The 21,012-nt window shown below is 34.1% G+C and overlaps 1 protein-coding gene and 1 non-coding gene across 6 annotated transcripts in view; both read left to right on the plus strand.

Annotated features, from left to right (window-relative positions):
• PRPF39 (pre-mRNA processing factor 39) overlaps positions 1-21,012 on the plus strand; it is a 38,295-nt gene that overhangs the window by 14,378 nt on the left and 2,905 nt on the right. The window contains exons 1-11 of one of the 5 annotated variants that reach the window (XM_011283222.3): positions 4,595-4,720; positions 4,907-4,975; positions 5,079-5,241; positions 5,370-5,488; positions 10,154-10,321; positions 14,690-14,855; positions 15,313-15,420; positions 16,986-17,150; positions 17,465-17,591; positions 18,001-18,269; positions 19,072-19,256. In XM_011283222.3, the coding sequence (XP_011281524.1) occupies positions 5,155-5,241; positions 5,370-5,488; positions 10,154-10,321; positions 14,690-14,855; positions 15,313-15,420; positions 16,986-17,150; positions 17,465-17,591; positions 18,001-18,269; positions 19,072-19,256 (1,394 nt within the window). In that variant the 5' untranslated portion in view covers positions 4,595-4,720; positions 4,907-4,975; positions 5,079-5,154. Of the gene's footprint in view, positions 1-3,781; positions 4,129-4,594; positions 5,242-5,369; positions 5,489-10,153; positions 10,322-14,689; positions 14,856-15,312; positions 15,421-16,985; positions 17,151-17,464; positions 17,592-18,000; positions 18,270-19,071; positions 19,257-21,012 lie in introns of those variants that run through there. The other 4 variants (XM_011283218.4, XM_011283219.4, XM_011283220.3 and 1 more) reach the window with 4 other exon arrangements.
• LOC111561241 lies at positions 18,345-18,430 on the plus strand. Its single transcript, XR_002743594.1, has one exon. It is a non-coding gene; the product is annotated as a small nucleolar RNA SNORD127 (small nucleolar RNA).

The following is a 21,012-nucleotide window of genomic DNA, read 5'->3' on the forward strand; positions in this document are numbered from 1 at the left end:
TAGTAGTTTAAACTAATAGGGACTTAGTTTCTCGTACTGTGTGAAGTTGACATTGTGTTGTTAGTAGCTTGATGATGTTAGGGCTGGCATTTGAAATTTTTTTTAAATTAAAATCTTTATTTTGAGAGAGAGAGAGAGCAGAGGAGGGGCAGAGAGAGAGGAAGGGAGAGAATCCACACTATCAGCACAGAGCCTGATGTGGGGCTCGATACTCTGAACCATGAGATCATAACCTGAGCCAAAAATCAAGAGCTGGACACCTAACTGACTGAGCCACCCCGGTGCCCTTTGCATGTTTGAAAAAAAAAATGTTTATTTAAGTAATCTCTACACCCAATGTGGGGCTCAAGCTAAGAGTTGCACGCTCTTCCTACTGAGCCAGCAGGTGCCCCAGGGCTGGCTCTCTTAATTTTCCTGGCCAACCCCTAATTGACTGCTTCACGGACATAGGTTGTTTTAGATATGATAATGTTCAAGGTGAGAAGAAATTGGTAGAACCTACACTATTTGTGACTGTTCCATTTAATCAGAAAAGCAGAATCTTTCCCAGGGCTCTGTAGCAGATGTCTTTTTCAGTCTCATGATTCCTTCCTTATATGGGATTAGGTATATTGCTACTTTGACCAAGAACAGTGTTTTATTAGGAAGATGGTGAGAGGGGATATTGGATTAGGCAACTAACGGTGTCTTGCCACATGGCTAATGCAATTTTTCTAGAGGTGAAATGTCAGCATCTTCTCAGATTTAATATACACGTATTCTTTGATCCAGTGGTTCCATTGTTCAGAGTTTACCCATGAGTAAGTTTCTGTTCTTCTGAGTTACTTAGAGAACTTGGTAGAAGTACAACTTTCTGGGGCTGAGTCTACATCTCAGAATCATTGGAGTTGGGACCAAGGAATCTGTATTTTAAAAAAATGGCCTACTAGGTCACTATTGAGTGGAGCTGCATTTGAGAATTTCTGTATAGACTGTAAGGAAACTCAGTTGTTTTTTTTAAGGTTTCATTTTAAATGTTTGTTTATTTTTGAGAGAGAGAGAGTGTGTATGTATGTGTGCACATGAACTGGGGAGGAGCAGACAGAGAAATAGAGGATCCTAAGTGGGCTCTGCGCTGACGGCAGAGAGCCCAGTGCGGGGCTTGAATTCCACAAACCCTGAGATCATGACCTGAGCCTAAATTGTACCTTAACCCACCGACTGAGCTACCCAGGCACCCCCGGGAAACCCAGCTTTTTAAAGTAGACATTAAAAAAAAAGGCAGCCAGGCAGCCATTGGCATGCATAGCTGGCTTTTCTTAGAATGAAACAAAACGCCTCCTTTTTTCCTTCACTTGAGCCAAATTATTGCAGATAAGCCAAAAGAAGTAATCATCAGCCCAGTTATATAGGGAGAACAGGTGTTAATATCAAATATTTTTATTGTGTTTCATTTTATTTGGTATAAATACCTGTGTGTCTCTGTGTTTTCATGTATATAGTATATACATAGTGAACATCTTTCTGTATCAATACAAATGTATGTATTTCCTTTTTAATTATTATTTTGTATAAATATGCCACTTACTAAAGCAATTCTGTTAGTACTTCCTTCTCTGGTTGCTGTTATACAGTGTTGTAATGAATGCTTTTGAACAAATAAATGTTTTTGTGTGATTATTTCTATAACATGAAATACACACAATTTCCGTTTGGTACATTTTACTTGACTGTCCACCCAAGAGATGTCTTTCTAATTGTTGCTAATTTAATATCTCATTTTAATTTACATCCTTATTAGTAAAGATATGATGCTTTCATGTTTATTGGTCACTTTCATTTCTTTTTTTGAATTACTTAGAGTCTTAGTCATCTTTTTAATTATATTGTACTATATTAAGTAATTGTGTATTCTGAGCATATTTTAAGAGTAAATCAGTTTTATGGTCTGTTTAGTTTCGAGAATAATCCCTTACTTTAATAAATAAGACACGTTTTATGATTCAATGATTCAGTTTCTATTTAAACTGTTAGTGAAAGGGATGAAGCCAGCTGTTAAAATCTATTGTGTTACTATTTTATAGGATAGGGGTGCCTGGGTCGCTTAGTTGGTTATGGATCTGACTTTTGATAGTGGCTCAGGTCGTGAGATGCCCCTGCGTCAGGCTCAGCGCAGTTTGGAGCCTGCTTTGGGATTCTCTCTGTGCCCCTCCCCAACTCGCTTGTGCATGTAAGCTCTCTCTTTCCTTCTCTTTCTCTCAAAATAAACATTAAAAAATTTTTATAGGATAAAAGAATAATCTCTTACTATTTTGTGCTCTTAATGAGATGATTAATTTATTATATTTCAAAAATGTTTATTTATGGGGGGTAGAGCATGAGCACGGGAGGTACAGACAGATGGGGGAAAGAGAATCCCAAACAGGCTCCATTTCTCAGCATGGAACCCATGCAGGGCTGGATATCACAAAACATGAGATCATGACCTGAGCTGAAATCAAAAGTTGGATGCTTAACTGAGACACCCAGGCACCCCTGAGATGATTTAATTTAAAAGACTTTATGCAGTTGCTATCCAGATTGTCAAACTTTCATAAATGTATTTTTAATAACTTTATTCATTAAAAAATCACTTTAATTTTTTAAAATCTTATTTTGTATCTTCTGTAATAAAATCAAACCTAAGGGTACCTGGGTAGCTCAGCTGGTTAAGCATCTGATTCTTGGTTTCAGCTCAAGTTATGATCTCATAGTTTGTGGGATTGAGCCTTGTGTCGGGTTTTGCTCTGACAGCATGAAGTCTGCTTGAGATTCTCTCTTTCTACCTCTCACTGTGCTCCTCCCCTGCTCTTGTGCATGCTCGTGTGCGTGCTTTCTCTCTCTCAAAATAAATTTAAAAAGTTAAACCTAGTTGCTAGCAGTTTTAAAATTTATAAGTATGTATGTTTTCTTTCTCCTTTCTAAAACTTTATCCTCAGCTAAGTAATGAACCTCTCCCTGAAACATTTATATCCAAGACCAGAATATGTTTTGTTAATTTTATTTTTATCCTACAGAACAAATATTAAAGATATTTTGGTTTTCCAGGATTAATAGCAAGATAAATTTAGACATTGGGTTTTTTATTTTTAGGTAGCTAGGAAACATTGAATTCTAGATATGATTATTTCTTGAGGGAGCAGACATAACACTCAGTTATTGAAGAATGAATTAAATCCACCTTTACTTCATTTTTACTCAAGCACCCAGCAGTAAAATAGCAAATTTTGGGGAAATTTAGATGTTATAGAAATTCATTTATAATATAGAAACTAGCCTGGAGCCTGCTTCAGATCCTGTGTTTCCCTCTCTCTCTGCCCCTCACCTACTTGCATTCTCTCTCAAAAATAGATAAACATTAATTTTTTATTAAATTTTTTATTTTTTTATATGTACGGAAACTAATAGGGCACCTGGGTCACTCATTTAAGCGTCTGACTCTTTGTTTCAGCTCAGGTCATGATCTCACGGTTTCAAGCCCCACATTGGACTCTGCGCTGGCAGCTGGGAGCCTGCTTGAGATTCTCTCTTCCTCTCTCTTTCTCTCTGCCCTTCCTCCACTTGTGCTGGCTCTGTCTCTCTCAAAATAAATAAATAAACTTAAAAAAATTTAAATACAGAAACTAATAAACTTGCTAATAATAACTTACAGGAGAGATCAGAATGAAATTACTATATTGCTTTAGTAACTGTGGCTTTTAAAAGGTGATTTAGATGATGACAAATAAACATTTGGAAGATGTTCCTCTTTGTGTTTCCACAGATCATTAACTGAAGACAAAATAAGCAACTATGCAAAATTCTCACATGGAAGAGTACAGAAATTCTACTAATGGCAGCACAGGCAACAGTTCAGAGGTAGTGGTAGAACAGTCTGCTGATTTCAGTACTGAGATTATGAATGTTACGGAAATGGAACAGTCCCCTGATGGATCTCCTAATGTGAATACATCTACAGAAGAAAATGAAATAACAAATGTTGTGGACCTTCCAGTGACAGAAACGGAAGCAAATTTCCCTCCTGAATATGAAAAATTCTGGAAAACTGTAGAAAACAATCCTCAGGATTTTACAGGCTGGGTATATTTGCTTCAGTATGTAGAACAGGAGGTTAGTAACTATTTAAATGGGACTAGAGGGACAGGTTAATCAAGTAATACCTGATGAGGCTTTATTGTTTTGTAATTAAAGTTGCATCTTTTATAATTTTCAGATTAAGTTGAATAACATTAGATATGTACATTTTTTGGCTTAAAAGGATAACTGTCATAGCATTTGTATGTTATGGAAAGACAATAGAGTCAAAGTCTAACATTTGTAAAAATTGGTGTGTGTGTGCATGCATGCACGTGTAGAATCACTGAATTAAAAGGTTACCTTTGAATACCTTGCTATTCAACAGAATTATGTGCTTTTGTTTCAAAGGATTAAGATTGTATATGCAGGAAAAAGAGATGTTGTGTGTGTGGTTTTTAAACCTGTCATTTATTTTGAGATATTACATTTGGAAGAAATAATAAATATTTTCTGACAGAAACCTCCAAGGTTTTTAAACACCTTGTTTTATTTTCATCAGAATCACTTGATGGCTGCCAGGAAAGCGTTTGACAAATTTTTCATACACTATCCGTATTGCTATGGTTACTGGAAAAAGTATGCAGACCTTGAAAAGCGGCATGACAACATTAAACAATCAGATGAGGTGCGTACATTACTGAATAAAATTGTCTCCATTAGGTACTGTAAGCCAAATAATAACAAAACAAAGACTTTTTTTTTTTGGCTGGCAGTACCTACGATTTATGGTCAAACAATTTTATAGGGTATTTTATTTGCATTTGTCACTCTTGTGGCATTTGTAGCTAATATTTTCTCTCTTTGTTGGCAGGTGCGTTAAACCTCTACAGTTTGTCAAGCTTTGCAGTGCAAGCCTCTGTATTACACTGCAGCTTAACAAGTAGGGCAGGGCTTTTCTCTCACTTACATTTATTTCTCATTTTCCAAACAATATAGTTGGTTTGCTAGTCACATTTGCTACGTCTTATTGCATTTTTGGTCAGACGCTGTCATTGATGCTCTAATGGGTCTGTGCCCTATGGTCTGTAACCCAAAGCCTGCCCACACAACCCGGTCAGAATGCAGGGACTGCTGCGCTTTGAAGATCAAGACTCTGCACGTGGGGATCAGAACATTGCCATGTTCTATCCAACCTCCACCCAAATGGTAATGGTAGATTATTTAAACAAAATTCCAGTAATTAGTATTTCTAAGGTTCACCGGATAACACAGTGTTGCCTCTCTGTTAAGAAATAATTAAATATTTGAAGTACAGTTTGTTGTTTTCTTCTTAGGTGTATCGGCGGGGGCTTCAGGCAATACCTCTTAGTGTTGACCTATGGATACATTATATAAACTTCTTAAAAGAAACATTGGACCCTGGTGATCCTGAGACAAACAGCACAATAAGAGGGTATGGGAAACATTGATATTCAAATGTATTCAAAGTAGGAATAAGTATTCTGATGTTGATAATAGAACTACTTATGAATGGTAAACTGAATGTTTAACATGTATTTCTTTTTCACTATTTAAAAAAATGATACATGTAATAAACTTATGCATGAATATAAAAATTGCAAATAAAAATATCCTCCTTCATTTGACACCTCTGTTCCTTATGTCCCCAGTCCCATTTCTTTTGTGGTTTATAAATTGTGTGTTCTTTAATACATACATAGATGTACATACATGTGTGCATTTGGTACATATATGATTTTTTAAAAAATATAACAGAATGCTTTGGAATCTCTCCCTACTGTATTTTTTTAACCATTGCATAAGTATTTTGTAGTGTCAAAGGTACTGTCTTTTATTTGACCAAATCCTTATTCATAGGAAATAATCAGTGCTGTAGTACACATGTCTGTACAAAGTCATTATTTATGTAGAGCATGCTAGAAATGGAATTTCTGTCAAAGAGAATCGAGGGCTAAGTTTTATCAAGTGTTATTTCAAAAGTGGTATCATTTTTAAATTCCCACAGTATACATGAGTAGTCTTATTTCCCAAAGCTGTCCATGCCACTTCCAGTGGTAGCTCGTTATTTTAGTTTGTGTATCTCTAGATTGTTCATCCTAGTTTGTTGTTTTTTTCATATACTCGTATAAGCCATTTACTCATTGCCTGTTCATATCATTTGCTCATTTTACTTTTGGATTGTCTTTTTCTTACTGATTATAAGCATTTTAAAATGTGTTTTCTTTTTTTATCAAAGTATGTGCATATAGTTTAAAAAGTCAGTGTTAAACTGCTTAAGTGTTAAACCCCTGTTGAACTATTTTAGCTGTTTTTTCTGACATTTTCCTACATGTTTATAATAGCAATTCTTTACTGCTCTTTTCTGTCTCTTCAGTTCTTAAGATTCTGTGATGGTAGAGGAGAACTTCAGCTAATGTATACTCTGTTTTCCCTTTACTTATTTTCCACAATGGATAGGTTTCAAAGCCGCCTATTTTTCTTGGAGTTAATTACTCTTTCTTACATCTCCCTCTTTTTTTCCCATTTGCTTAGTTTTTCTTTGAACATTTAAAATTTCCCACTCCCTCCCAACAGCTAATTTCAGTAGTCAGTACTAATACAGACTTTCCACGATGTACGAATGCTTTGTTAAGTCATTTTTTGAAACTAAAAAAGTGTATATATCTAGTGTTATTCTACTTAATCTGAAAACTGTTAAAGTTATACTCAGAAATATAGAAATTCCATTTTTTACCCTTCCTTTTGGCGGAGTATTCCTCTTGGAACATTCTTTTCTGTAGTCTGGATTAGTCTCTGTTTCTATCTATCGTACAGCAGTTATTTTGGAATTTCCTTCTTCTCCTAATTCTAGCATATGTCTTTACTTCTTTCCTGGGTTTCAGGCTCTATTTTTGAGAGTTTATTAGAGGCTACTTTTTCCTGATTGATGTATGCCTTTAGAGGAGTGTAACTTGTTGATAAAGGATGCTTGGGATGAAAAAAATTAAGATTTTGTATGCCTGAAACGCTTAGTTGATGGTCCAATGGGGTATAGAACTTCGAGTTGGAAGTAATTTTTCCTTAGGGCTTTGAAGGCATCTCTCCATTCTCATATTGTTTCTGGTGTTGTTATTCAGAAGTATGATAATGCTCTTCTGGATTCCCTTTATATGACTTGTTTTTCCTCATGGAAGCTTATAAAATGATTTATCTTTGATAAAAATGCAGTTTTGTTTGTTTTTTTGTTTAAAGAGTAGATCTTTGTTTATTTGCTTATTTTGAGAGAGTGTGAGCAGGGGAGGGGCAGAGAGAGAGGAAGAGAGAGAATCCCAAGCAGGCTCTGTGCTACTAGCACAGACATGGGCTTGATCTCATGAGCTGTGAGGTCATAACCTGAGCTGAAGTCGAGAGTCAGATGCTTAACCAACTGAGCCACCCAGGTGCCCCCAAAATACAGTTTTCTAATGATATGCTTTGGCGTGGGTTTTCTTTTTCTAATTCATTGTGTTTTACTTAGTGGGTCTTTTCAATCTAGGGTGCTCATGTCTTTCTGTTCAGAGAAGTGTTATTATTAGGGTACCTGGCTGGCTTAGTCCATAGAACATGCAACTCTTGATCTTGGGGTTGTGAGTTTAAGCTACATGTTGGGTGTAGAGTGTACTTAATAAAATTAAAATAAAACAAAATAATTAGTACTGTATTTATTTTTGTGTTGCTAATTTCCTTTCTATGTTTTTCTGTTATAGTTGTTGGACATTGGATCTTGTTTTAGTCATTTAATTTTCTTATCTTTTACTTTTTTCATGTCAGATTTTGACTTTTTGAGGTATTTCTGTGACCCTTGTATTGGATTTTTAATATCTGCCATAAGTTTTTTAATGTCCAAGAATCTTTCTTGTTCATTGTTCCGTTTTTTTTTTTTAAGTTTATTTTTGTGAGACAGCATGTGTATGCGAGCAGAGGAGGTACAGAGAGAGAAGGAGAGAGAATCTCAAGCAGGCCCCATGCTGACAGTGTGGGGCTCAATCCCATGAGGCATGAGATCATGACCTGAACCAAAATCAAGAGTCGGTTGCTTAACCGACTGAGCCACCCACGTGTCCTTCATTGTTCCTGTTCTTATAGTCTCCTATTCTTGTTATGTGGGTTAATGTATTTTTATTATTTTTTAAAAGGTATTAAGAAATGTTGATGTTTTCCTCTACTCCCAGCACTGTTTCCTCTAAAGTGTTTCTGTTTACTTGTTTTTGTCTCTGACTTGTGTGATATCTGGATTTCTGTTCATGTTAAAGATGTGATTTTAATAAATGGAATGTAAGCTCTGTGGGTCTTATTTGTGGGCTATTAGTTGGCCTGGCAAGCTTCACAGTAGCATGGTCAAGTGGCCACTCAGGTTTTTGTTGGGGGAATCCCAGTGTTGGTATTCTTATATCTTACTCCTGTGTCAGGTGGTTTCTCATTTAAGGATCATCTGATCTGCCTGGAGAATGTATACCTAGCTCCTGAAATCCCATAGCTGGGCAGAAAGAAGAGGGTTTAAGGTTTCTTACCATTCATTAAACAAATCTTCTTGTAACATCCTGTCTTTAGTTCATTACCTTCTTATACTTCCTCTTCCAACTCCCCAACTTTTCTTAGTGTCTGGTGTGTTAATTTCCCTCTTTTGGGATTCTGCAGGGGCAGTAACATGTGTTTTACTGTCTTAAAAAGGTTAGATATAAACATACACATGTGCATGCACACACATACACACTCAATCCTTTATTACCTATATTAACATATTCCCTCCAGTTTTAGCACATAACACATTCTTTAAAGTTTGTTTAGGATGTTTCTTTATCATGTCTTTTTATCATTTTTTTCTTAATGTGGCTCAGTCTTTAATCTTTTGTTGGTGTCTGAGTTTTGTGCCTATCTTGTCAAGAATATATAAATCTGGTGTTTTCTTCTAATTTCTTAATAGTTTTTTGTTACCATTTATTCATCTAGCATTTAAATTTGTATCTTTTTTAAGACACAAATTAACCTTTTATTTTGTCAGGCTTTTCTATGTTGGTTTAAAACAACTTCTTTATCATATACTAATCTTTCACATGTACATTGATCTATTTTGTTTTCTTGAAACTATTTTGTGATCCATTTTTATGTTACCTGGCTAGTGCCATACTTTTAATTACTATAGTTTCCTAATTTCTTTTGATGTCTTTCAGGAAAATGCCACTGCATTGCCCTTTTTGTATGTTAGCTCACTGTTAGAATTTGTTTTACCTGACCCACTCAAAATTTGTTAGAGCTTTGATTGGGATTGTATTAAAGTTGTAGGTTAATCTAGGCAGGGTACTTTTATACTGTTAAAAACCCCTGTTGATTATAAGATACTTATTTTGAAAATGTGTATCTAAAAGTTTTATCCCATCGGGATGTCAAATCCAGTGATTAAAATTGCTTACAAAAATCTCTTTGAAATGAGTTAGGTAGTTTAGAAATACTTTTTTTGTTTGTTTGTTTGTTTTTTAGTTATTTTTTAGTTAGCTGGAGACGTAGCAGGAGAGACTTTGAAAGTTTTAAAATATATGTCTACTTCTCATTCCGTTACAAGGCAGCTGGGTCCCTTCTTGGAGTTATTTTTCCAGAAAATTATTCCTTAAATTGAGATAAAATTAGTTTCTGTCTTCTGCCCTAAATGTATCTATTCAACATTTCAAGTTTAACAAATATTTAAGTGTCTGCATTGACACTCTATATGTTTGCAGTGTGTATGTTTGCATTATAATTCTGTATAAGATAAAATTCTATAAACATACATATATTCCCTTTTTGTTTCCTTACTCTTTTTTAATAATTAGTTATTGTATACTTGCGTTATTCCTTCTGCTTTTTGCTCCCTGCTTATATGAGAAGCAGTTGAATATAATTTTGAATTTAGCATAATCTTCTGAAATTTAGAAATAATGTTTTAATTTTTAAAAAATTTTTGAAATTGAGGTATAATTGACATAATAGTTTTAGGCGTACAACTTAAGGATTTGATATCTGTATATATTGCAGTGTGTAGAAATAATATTTTAAAAGTGATTTTATTTTGGAAAGATAACTTAGAAGTAATTTAATTTTTCAGAACTTTCGAGCATGCTGTTTTAGCTGCAGGAACAGATTTCCGATCTGACAGACTATGGGAAATGTATATAAACTGGGAAAATGAACAGGGAAACCTGAGAGAAGTTACAGCTATATATGATCGCATTCTTGGTATTCCAACACAGCTGTACAGTCATCATTTTCAGAGGTGGGTGGAAAAGTCCGATCATTAAGATATATTATGATTAATCAGGTAATTCTTAATATTGAGGATTGTAATTCTCTTGAAATGTCATGTAAGATTCTTTCAGATACAAACAGGAATAAAGTTTCTTGCTTGATAATCACAATTTTGATATTTTTCCACATACCTTATGAAATGTTTAGGAATTTTAACCATTTTTAAACAGAAGTTTCTCTATACCCCTTTTATAGATGAAGAATAATGGGACTCCTAAGATATTTCAGAGTGGTGAAGAATGAGAAAATAGAATCAAATTTTAATTATTTTTTGTGGTACTAAATTAACAGTGTACATGGCACATAAAAATGCTTATTTAGAACTTAATGATTTACTTAGGATGCCTTGGTTGGCTTAGTGGAGCATATGACTCGATCTCAGGGTTTTAAGTTTGAGCCCCACTTTGGGTGTAGAGATTACTTAAGAAAAAAAAGTTAAAAAAAAACAATGATGTACTAAAGGTACATTTTTGTGATTCATATAATACCTTATGTTCAAAACTGTGAAAGATCTATTATTTATATAGTAAATCTAGATCTGTTTATATCAAAATCAAAATCAAAAATCAAAATCAAAATCAAAAATAATTTCATTTAAATTTTCCACTATGAATTTGTCCTGACTGGTATCATTTCATTTTTATGAGTACTGTTAAAACAACTAATTCTGTGTGATACGATTTCCACATTCTGTTTTCTGATGTACTCAAAGTGTCCCACTGATACGGACTCAAAGTCTTTCTGAACAAGAAAGTATGTGTTGTAAGTATTTGCTATGTTGATAAATACTTGCTTTTTTAGCTACCATATTTTCTATAGTTTGTTACAATTTTTATAAGTAGTGTTGTGTTAAAGCCTGTAAGTTAGGTACTTTTTGAAGGATTTTCTAAGTTTTTCTTTACTGAAAAAGTAGAAGACTTAATGAAGCATCTGAAAAGTACCGTGGATCAGTTTGCTAAAGACAGAAGTTATGCTGATCCAGTTTAGGAATAGGAATGATGTAGATCTGAATATACTGTCTTTGTTTTTTTACGGAGTATAGGAGATGCACAGGTTTCTAGGCAGAAACTTGCTAAAAGACATTATTAACACAAGACATCCCATATGCAAATGCTTGGTGAATGTTTGAAAGAATGAGTGAACACAAAGTTTTTAAAAATCCTTATGAGAACAAGAGGGTGCCTTTTCACATGCCAATATTTCTAGGATCTATAGTGTAGATACAAAGTCTGTGACAATAAGAACTTTATTGTTGGTAAGAAAGATAAATTAGGAAACACTTGTTATATACCATTTGCCATATACGAGATGCTGTTCTGAATCCCATATAGTTAATTTAATCCTCACATGAAGCCAGTGAGGTATAGGTACTATTATTATCCCCATTTTATGGAAGTAGAGGCACAGAAAGATTAAAATACTTGCATGATGTCACAGAGTTAGTTGGAAGCTGTTTGGAACCTAGACAGTGTGGCTCCAAAGTTCTTGGTGTAGTTTCCTCCACATCTTTTTTTTTGTTATTAAATGAATATCCCACTAGATTTTTAAAAATGTATGGATGCTTATAATAGACATTAGTGGATTGCATTACAAATATTGCTCTTTAATCTGCTCTTTTAATATTTTGACATTTTCCTTATCAGTGTATACAGCAAACTCACAGGTAGTGTTTGTGTAAGTAAATCTTATGACATGACTAACTGCTTTGAGAACTAGGGGAATGTTTTCTTTTGCCTAATACACTCCTCCTACTTAGTTGTTTATTTAGCACTAGCTATGTAAAAGATTATATACCATTTAAGTTGTAGAAATAAAGGCTCAAACAAGTTATGTGTGAATGGTGTTGGCCGTCAAGCTTGTTGAAAGTGTAGAAGACGAAGCGCATATTTTTTTTAAAAAGTGTTCTAAGTGCTGTAATAGTTTTTCTGTTGTGTAGGTTTGTATACTGGGTATACACTGATGACATCTCTAAGAAAGTATCTAATTTAAAATATTGTTAGCATGTGGATTTTGTTGATGTGATCTAACTTCTCAGACCCATGCCCTCGTAGTTCCTAAGCTCCAGAAATAATATCTAAATACTGATAATTTCCCAAAGGGCAGTATTTTTACTTCTATGGCTGTGATACCTTTTCTGCTTCCCCATTTGTCTGGTTGCTCATATTACTCAAAACCAGATAGCTTAATGTTTTCTATATGAAACTTTCTCTAGTTTAGCAAAATAGAAAGTATTTCTGTCATTTGTGCCAGCACTCTGCCTATTTATTTACATTTGTCTTAACACTAATAACACCACTTTAAATTTATGTCTCTTGTATATAGTTCTTGCACATTGGTCAGTTTCTGAGACTTACTAATACTTTTTATCCTTAATACCTAGGAATAGGGCTCAGTATATTAGACACTCAGCCATTCTTTATTGAATAAATTAGTTTTCAGTAGAAAAAAGGCTGATGAAAAATTACTGCTTAGTATTCCTATTTTATCACCATTTGAAAGAATTTCCTATATAACATAGCAGTTATTTTAAGTTTGTGCTCTGTAAGTAGTTAAAAGTTTTTTATTTTTATCCTAACAATTTTAATATTTATATGAATATTAAATCTGTTCATTTTCTTACTATACTTTTGAGTTCTTCATTAAAAAAATTTTTTTAATAAGGAAGTCTGTATTTTTTGTCTCCCAGTGGTGAAACGGATCCAAGTTAAGCCTCTGTATCCATTGACTATGCAAAATTTAGATTAGTTTCCAATGTTATTTACATACATGAGTGACAGCCTTAAAATCCATAAAAATTCAGGTGTCAGTAGCCTAAATCAGTTTTAAGAAACTTGGGAAAATATCCATAAGATTGGAACATAAGATAAATATACAACTATGTGTAATAATTTGATTGGAGAGGTTGGTTTGGATCAGCATAAAGACTTTATCTAAGGAGATTGGATTTTAGCCTGAATGCAGGGTAAATGTACTGAAGTTATTTTGACATGGGCTGGGGGGCGGGGAGGATATGATCATGTTTACTATTTTGTTTTTCATGTTTACTTTCTAATATTTTTATAGCAATATTGGGGTTGAGATGGGAATAGTGAGACTAGAGGCTGGAAGAGCAGTTTATATTTAGAAGGTGAAATCAATAGGACCTGGTACCCAGTGGAATGTAAATGATAAAAGCAAAATAGAAGAGATGTAGAAACTGAGTGGTTGGCAGTACCATTAATCAAAATTAGAAATGCTGAGGGTGTTGATTGTGGATGAAATGACACAATTAGTTCAAGATGTTGCATAAAATTTCCAAATTTAGATAGTGTAGCTATTTTAGGTCTTTAGCTTGGTGTTTTTTATTAAAATTTGCATATATATAAACTAATGTGCATGGATAAAATGAAATGACTTTTTTTCCAAAACACTTTTTGCTTAAAATTAATCTATTTCTTTGTGCAGAGTTTTGGCAATTGGATAGAAAAGTATGGGCTTGAGTTATAGGTTTTAGAGTCACCATAGGATGCTTATTATTTCTGTATTAATAAGATTGGGCATGAATTAAATGAAAATAGATGAGAACAAAATGTCAGATGGAGTCCTTGGCAATCCTAACATTTAGGGACTGATAGGAAGGGACAACCCTCAGAGGAGATCAAGGATCAGTCAGAGACTTGGAAGAAAACCAAGAACGCAGTAACTCTGAGCCAAGGGCAAAGAAGGTTCTAAAAGGAAAGTGTGGTTAAAGGGCTTAAGTAGTGAAGACTTAAGTGATAGTGATAACGTTTAGGATAGAGGCTGTACTGTGAAACAAGTGTCCATTTAATTTTGCATGTAAAAGGCACTTGGTGGCTTTAATTAGGGCAATTTCATTGAAGTTTTTGGCACAGACACAGATTCAGGAGTAATTGAGAAGTGGGAAGGAGCTACAAATGTTTGTTGATCATTTATAAATGATCATTTATAATTTAAATAGGGATTACTATTATTTCATTTTAAAGTAATTTTGCAGAAAGAAAGAAAACTTTGCAAAATAGCATTGTGCCATTTTACAGATGAGAAAGCCAAGACATAAAGAAGGGAAAACTTCCCATAAGTCAAATAACTAATTATGGACAGAACTAGGATTTGGATTTATGCCTCTCCATGCTTTTTCCATTCCATTGCCAAGGCATGAAGAAAATTAAGTTGTCTGTAGACCATTTAATCAAGTGGTAGCTTTCACTATAGACAAGGAAAGGGTTTGGTTTTAAATCAGAATTTTTTTGGAAGAGTAATGTGTAGTAGTAATTGAAAATGGGATCTAAAATTACGCTTCGTATATAGAGCATTTATTGTCATTGGCTTCTTTTAGATTTAAAGAACATGTACAGAATAACTTGCCTAGAGATCTACTAACTGGTGAACAGTTTATTCAGCTGCGAAGGGAATTAGCTTCTGTAAATGGACATAGTGGTGATGATGGTCCTCCTGGTGATGATCTACCATCGGGAATTGAAGACATAACAGATCCAGCAAAGGTAACTAAACTTAGGGAAAAAATCCTTTAATGCATGAGAAACTAGACTTTATATCCCTTTACTTCATGTGTTGTATCACTTGTAGCTCATATAAAATTAATTTCTGATTGAGGCAAGTGGGAATTCTTTAGCTGTGGTGTAGTTTAAATACAGATTTAACGTAGAGAATCTATTTTACTATGAGACACCTGGAAATAGCTTAGAAGGGGCATTTTGCCTGTGTTGTGATCTACTAGCCCCTTTTAAATACATACACATGAGAAAGTGGGTTTTTTTAAGATTTTTAACTAACTTTTAGTATTGTTAATTGTACTTTACACATAATTGATAACAGCTTAAAACTTATCACAATTATAAGATTAAAGTAGGTATGAATAATACTTAAATGTAAGCAGTAATATTAAAAAATTTCATTATCTAACTTGTGTGATTTAAATTTTTTCTTTTTCTTCCCAAGCTAATTACAGAAATAGAAAACATGAGACATAGAATCATTGAAATTCATCAAGAAATGTTTAATTATAATGAGCATGAAGTTAGTAAAAGGTGGACATTTGAAGAAGGTGTAAGTGTTTTTGTTTTGTAGTAGGCTTCAAAATATAAAAATAGGAATAATGTATTTTTCCGTTTTGAGTAATGTCTTTACTATTTTGTTTATTTAAGTAATAAGACATTTGTCCCACTTATCTCTACCATTATCAGTTTTCTGTTATTAATTTTAGAATCTTATAGAATGAATTCAGATTTATTTGATTTGCAAGATATGTTTACTCTGAACCATTTTATTATAGTTCTGTTTTTAGAATCAAGTTTGAGTTCATACTTTACGTATTACAAAATACACCCATTTTAGATGTGTAGTAAAATGAAGGTTTCCCCCCCACAGATTCTAATTATTTTTGTTTTTGAAATAGCTTTATCGAGATATAATTCACTTACCATATAGTTTACCCATTTAAAGTGTATAATTCAGTAGTTTTTAGTGTATTCACAGATACATGCAGCAATCACCATAGTGCATTTTGGAACATTTTCATCACCTCACAAATTCCTTACCCTTGGGGCGCCTGGGTCACTGAGTTGCTTAAGCATCCGACTTTTTTTTTTTTTTTTTTTAAGACGTTTATTTATTATTGAGGGAGACAGAGACACACACAGAGTATGAGCAGGGGAGGGCAGAGAGAGGGGAAGACGGAATCCGAAACAGGCTCCAGGCTCTGAGCTGTCAGCACAGAGCCCGACGCGGGGCTCGAACTCACAAACTGCGAGATCATGACCTGAGCCGAAGTTGGTCGCTCAACCAACTGAGCCATCCAGGTGCCCCAGCATCCAACTCTTGATTTTGGCTCAGGTCATGGTCTCCTGGTTTGTGAGAGAGAGCACCACATCGGGCTCTGTGCTAACAGCATGGAGTCTGCTTGGGATTCTCTCTTCCTCTCTCTGCCCCTCTCCTGCTCGTGTGCACATGCACGTTAAAAAAACAAAACAAACCTTGCTTTTTAGCTGTCACCCCTCTACTACCTCACCTGCCTGCTCTAGCCCTAAGGTACCACTAATATCCTCGATGTATGTATAGATTTCCCTATTCTGGCCTTTCATATGAGAGTGGAATCGTACAGTATTTGGTTTTTTGTGACTGGCTAGTAAATTCAGTTTTGGCATGTATATGTACATTATGGTATGGCACACTACAGCAATTAGGACATAGAACTAGTCTGTCATCCCAGAAAGTTCCCTTGGCCCCATTTCATTCAGTAACCTGTATCCCACTCCTAGCCCCAGTTACCTACTGATCTGCTTTCTGTTATGTAGCATAATTGTTCAATTTTAAATTACTCAGTAAAGAAATAAATTTGCTGAAAATAAAAAAAATTATGTAGTGCCATCAAAATGACTAAATAGAGAATACATTCTGTTTCTTCAATTTTTAAAGCCTAAGAAATTTAAGGGGTTTTGTATTTTTTTATCATGAAATATGGTGATGAAAATTTTCTTGGTTCACCATCATTAATTATGTACATAGTTTAGATAGTTTGTATTGTTCCTATAGTCTAGTGTTTTCTGGTGTTGGTATTGGTTTACTTTCGTTGAAATGTCCTACTTTTTTTTCCTGTTATACTTTTGTTACAGATTAAAAGACCTTATTTTCATGTGAAACCATTGGAGAAGGCACAACTAAAAAACTGGAAAGAATACTTAGAATTTGAAATAGAAAACGGGACTCATGAACGAGTTGTGGTTCTCTTTGAAAGATGTGTCATATCATGTGCCCTCTATGAGGAGTTTTGGATTAAGGTAAGAAAATTATATGCTCTGAAACTTGAACATATTATAAACATTGATCTAGTGACTAACCTTTTTTGTACTTCTGTTGAATGTTGTTCATATAACTATATCTGTTGCATTAGGAGATGGTCTGCTTGCAACCAGATTTGACTGCTGCATATGCCAACCTCGTTGCCTCTCTTCGTCCTTCCTTACAGAAACTAGTCTAGTGGTTCAATAAAGGTGCTGAATGGGTTTAAAAATAGAATTTTATCGTTCTGTCACATATTTAATGGCTTGTTCAACTGTAAATTATTCAGTATTTCCTCTGTTTCTGTACGTAGTATGCCAAGTACATGGAAAACCATAGCATTGAAGGAGTGAGGCATGTCTTCAGCAGAGCTTGCACTATTCATCTCCCAAAGAAACCCATGGTGCATATGCTTTGGGCAGCTTTTGAGGAACAGCAGGGTAAGAATGAGGAAATTCAGTTGATATTTTTGGGATTTTAAGTTAACTTCAAGATAAAGTTCTAGGAATTGAGTCTTGAGGGATGGTATAGAGCAGAGGTCTGTCTTGTTTTTTTGTTTTTGCTTTTCTTCCTTCAGGGGGTAAACTTTTTTTTTATTAAAGGCCAGATAGTGAATATTTTAGGCTTTAAAGGCCATATGGTCTCTTTCCTGACAACCCTGCCATTGTAGCCCACCCAAAAGCATCTGTAGACCATAGATAAACAAATGAGCACGGTTATTTTCAAGTAAAAAAAAACAACCAGGCAGAGGGCTAGATTTAGCCTGTGGACTGTTATTTGCCAATACCTGGCATAAAGGATATTTCAGAAGTTTAAATCAAAGCATAAACATTTAATTAACATTTCTAGGTAATATTAATGAAGCCAGGAATATCTTGAGAACATTTGAAGAATGTGTTCTAGGATTGGCAATGGTTCGATTGAGAAGAGTAAGTTTAGAACGACGGCATGGAAATATGGAAGAAGCTGAACATTTGCTTCAGGATGCCATTAAGAATGCTAAATCAAATAATGAATCATCGTTTTATGCTATCAAACTAGCCCGACATCTTTTCAAAATACAAAAAAACCTTCCAAAATCAAGAAAGGTGCTTTTGGAAGCAATCGAAAGAGACAAAGTATGTATTTGTATTTTAGAATATCTTCCATAAAATAAAAATAAATGGTTGTTTTTGTTTTTTTCTTTCCCATTTTGGCAACTATGATGAAAGATTTGGTCTGTATGTAATATATTTTATTACTAAATGAAGACAACAGTCCCTCTAAACTGATGTTGCCATCTTTAACAATTGTTTAAATTATTATGTATTAAAAGGTTGAGAAAATTAAGATTATTGGGTTAAAAAGTGTTGCAGACATTGTGACACTTTGTATTTCCCTCACATTTAGAAATTTCACAACAAATTTACTGATAGTTTTAAGTAGAGGACCTGGGAGAGTACTTTATAAACAAAAACATGGCAGATGTCTACGTTTTAGCAACTGTAACAGTGAGATTCTTTTTTAAAGTATTTCATTTTACATATCGGTTGGCAAAAGGCAGTGTATAGGAAATTTCTTACTTTTTAGATTTTAAGCTAATGACAGGTCTGTGGAACTGTGGAAACCATTTTTTAATGTTTTATGTTTGTCATGGTAGGTCAAGCCACAGTAAACCTGAGATAAGATACAGGGTCTTAACTTATTGGCATTTAATAATTTTAATAGTTGGGGAGATACCAGGATGATGTCATTACTTATCAGTATGCTAATTAGTTTTTTCGCCTGTTATGTGTATGCTGAAAATATTTAACTTGAGTTACATTTTAATGGCTTTCAATATTTTTCAAATTTAGGCATAAAAATTAAGACATTTTAAATATCTGTGTTCTAATCAAAACATTTTAGAAATATTATTAATTGATACTGCTTTTTACACAGGAGAATACAAAGTTATACCTCAATTTACTTGAAATGGAATATAGTGGTGACCTCAAACAAAATGAAGAAAATATCCTAAATTGTTTTGACAAAGCTATACATGGTTCATTACCTATTAAAATGAGAATTACATTTTCTCAGAGAAAAGTGGAGTTTCTTGAAGATTTTGGTTCAGATGTTAATAAGTAAGATCTTAATTATATATTATTTGAATAATAAATGAGCATTAATAATTTTGTATGAGTTAATGATTAGTAGAAGTTAACATATTTCTTTTTCCTCATATATATGGGGGTAAATTCAGTTTTGCAAATGTGTATGTGTAACAGGATATATGGTTTGTCTTTCCTTCAAATTGTTTTCAAAATTTTGGCAATGTAATGTAAACAATGAGAAGGCAAGAAACAGCAAATCCTTTGAAAAAGTAAATGGGTCAAGGATTGAACCTTGAAACACAGAAACAGTATATACACCACAAAAGGTGGATGTGGTTAATCTAGAATAGGGATGCCATTTTATCTCTGATTGGAGGAAACAGTATGGTTGCACAGATGATGCCTAGTGGCCTCATTTCATGCATTGTAAAAAACTGAAAGTTGAGGGTGGTGGAAGGGTTTACTCTAGGGGATTTGGGAAAAGGACAAGTTTGTAACTTATATTTACAAAATAGAAGAGCAGAAGTATTGATTAGAGCATTGCTGCTGTTCCATTCTTAACTGATTGTAGTAGGGAACTATCACAGTTCTTATAAGGCATGTCCCTTCTCTAATTACCCTAATTTAGAGTGATTTCTATTGAAACAGCTGTTGATAAAATGAGGATTATTTGTCTGTTTATGTATGTGTGTATACATTTTTGATGGTTGAGTAAAATTAAAAAACATTTAACAGAAGTTAAATTTTAATACAGTTGTATATATGTGCTTTACATCATAGTAAATGTTTTCCATGAATTGTCTAATGTAAAATACCTAACAGTCTAATGAGGCTGTAGGTACTGTTCTTATTTTTTTGTTGCTACTGTTGTTCTTTTAATAGATGAAGAGAGGCTTAAAGAGATTAGGAAGTTTTTCCAAGGTCAGTTAGCTATTATTACATTGTGCAACTGGGATTAGAACTTGCTTCAAAGTCTATGCTGCTAACCACCTGTGCTGTATATTTAGTGTCTTCTGTTTGTTTTGCACTGAAGAAAGTGCACAAAAGAAATGGGATATGTAATTCTAGCTTCTAGTCTAGTTGGATGGTTTAATCAGAGGAAATAGGTAAGTATATGAGGTGGAACAGAACTGTTAAGAAGGCTGTGCTTTCTATGGATCAGAATGGATTTGTCATCCTTCACAGAGGAGATGGGGCTTCATTTGGGTACTGTGGGATTCTGGTAAGGAAAGAATAAAATTGTGGAAGAAAGTTAAAGTTCATGTGAAAGTAACATCTGCTTGATGGGAGGATTTTTGAAGTAGAAGGTGTGATGTTGATTGTGCTGTGCTTGGTTCAGAGCACACGCAGTGCCATGATTGACAGTAGGAAGCTATTAAGAATTTTGACTGGGATTAAATGACATATTTGAAATTGGCAGTAATATGTGGACAAATCTGAGGCTTAACACAAAGATAACAGGTCCTTGCAAATAAAATTATAGAGGGTCTGGATATCAGGTCTAAGATTGTTGTAGTTGAAATTTAAAAAGCGTTTGACTGAAAAATAGATGAGCTTAGAAATTAGAAACTTAGGAATTTAGGTAGTAGGTATATTTTTTATTTCTTTTTAATTTTAGTTAGCCAACATACAGTGCAGTATTGGTTTCAGGAGTTGAATTCAGTGATTAATCACTTACATACAACACCCAGTGGCCACCACAAGTGCCCCCCCCTTAGTACTCATGAATTGATGTTTAATTCAGCTAAATATATGCTTAAATCCTAGCTGTGTCACTTACTATTTG

Source organism: Felis catus, chromosome B3 (assembly GCF_018350175.1).
Source record: "Felis catus isolate Fca126 chromosome B3, F.catus_Fca126_mat1.0, whole genome shotgun sequence".
NCBI classification, from domain to species: domain Eukaryota; kingdom Metazoa; phylum Chordata; class Mammalia; order Carnivora; family Felidae; genus Felis; species Felis catus.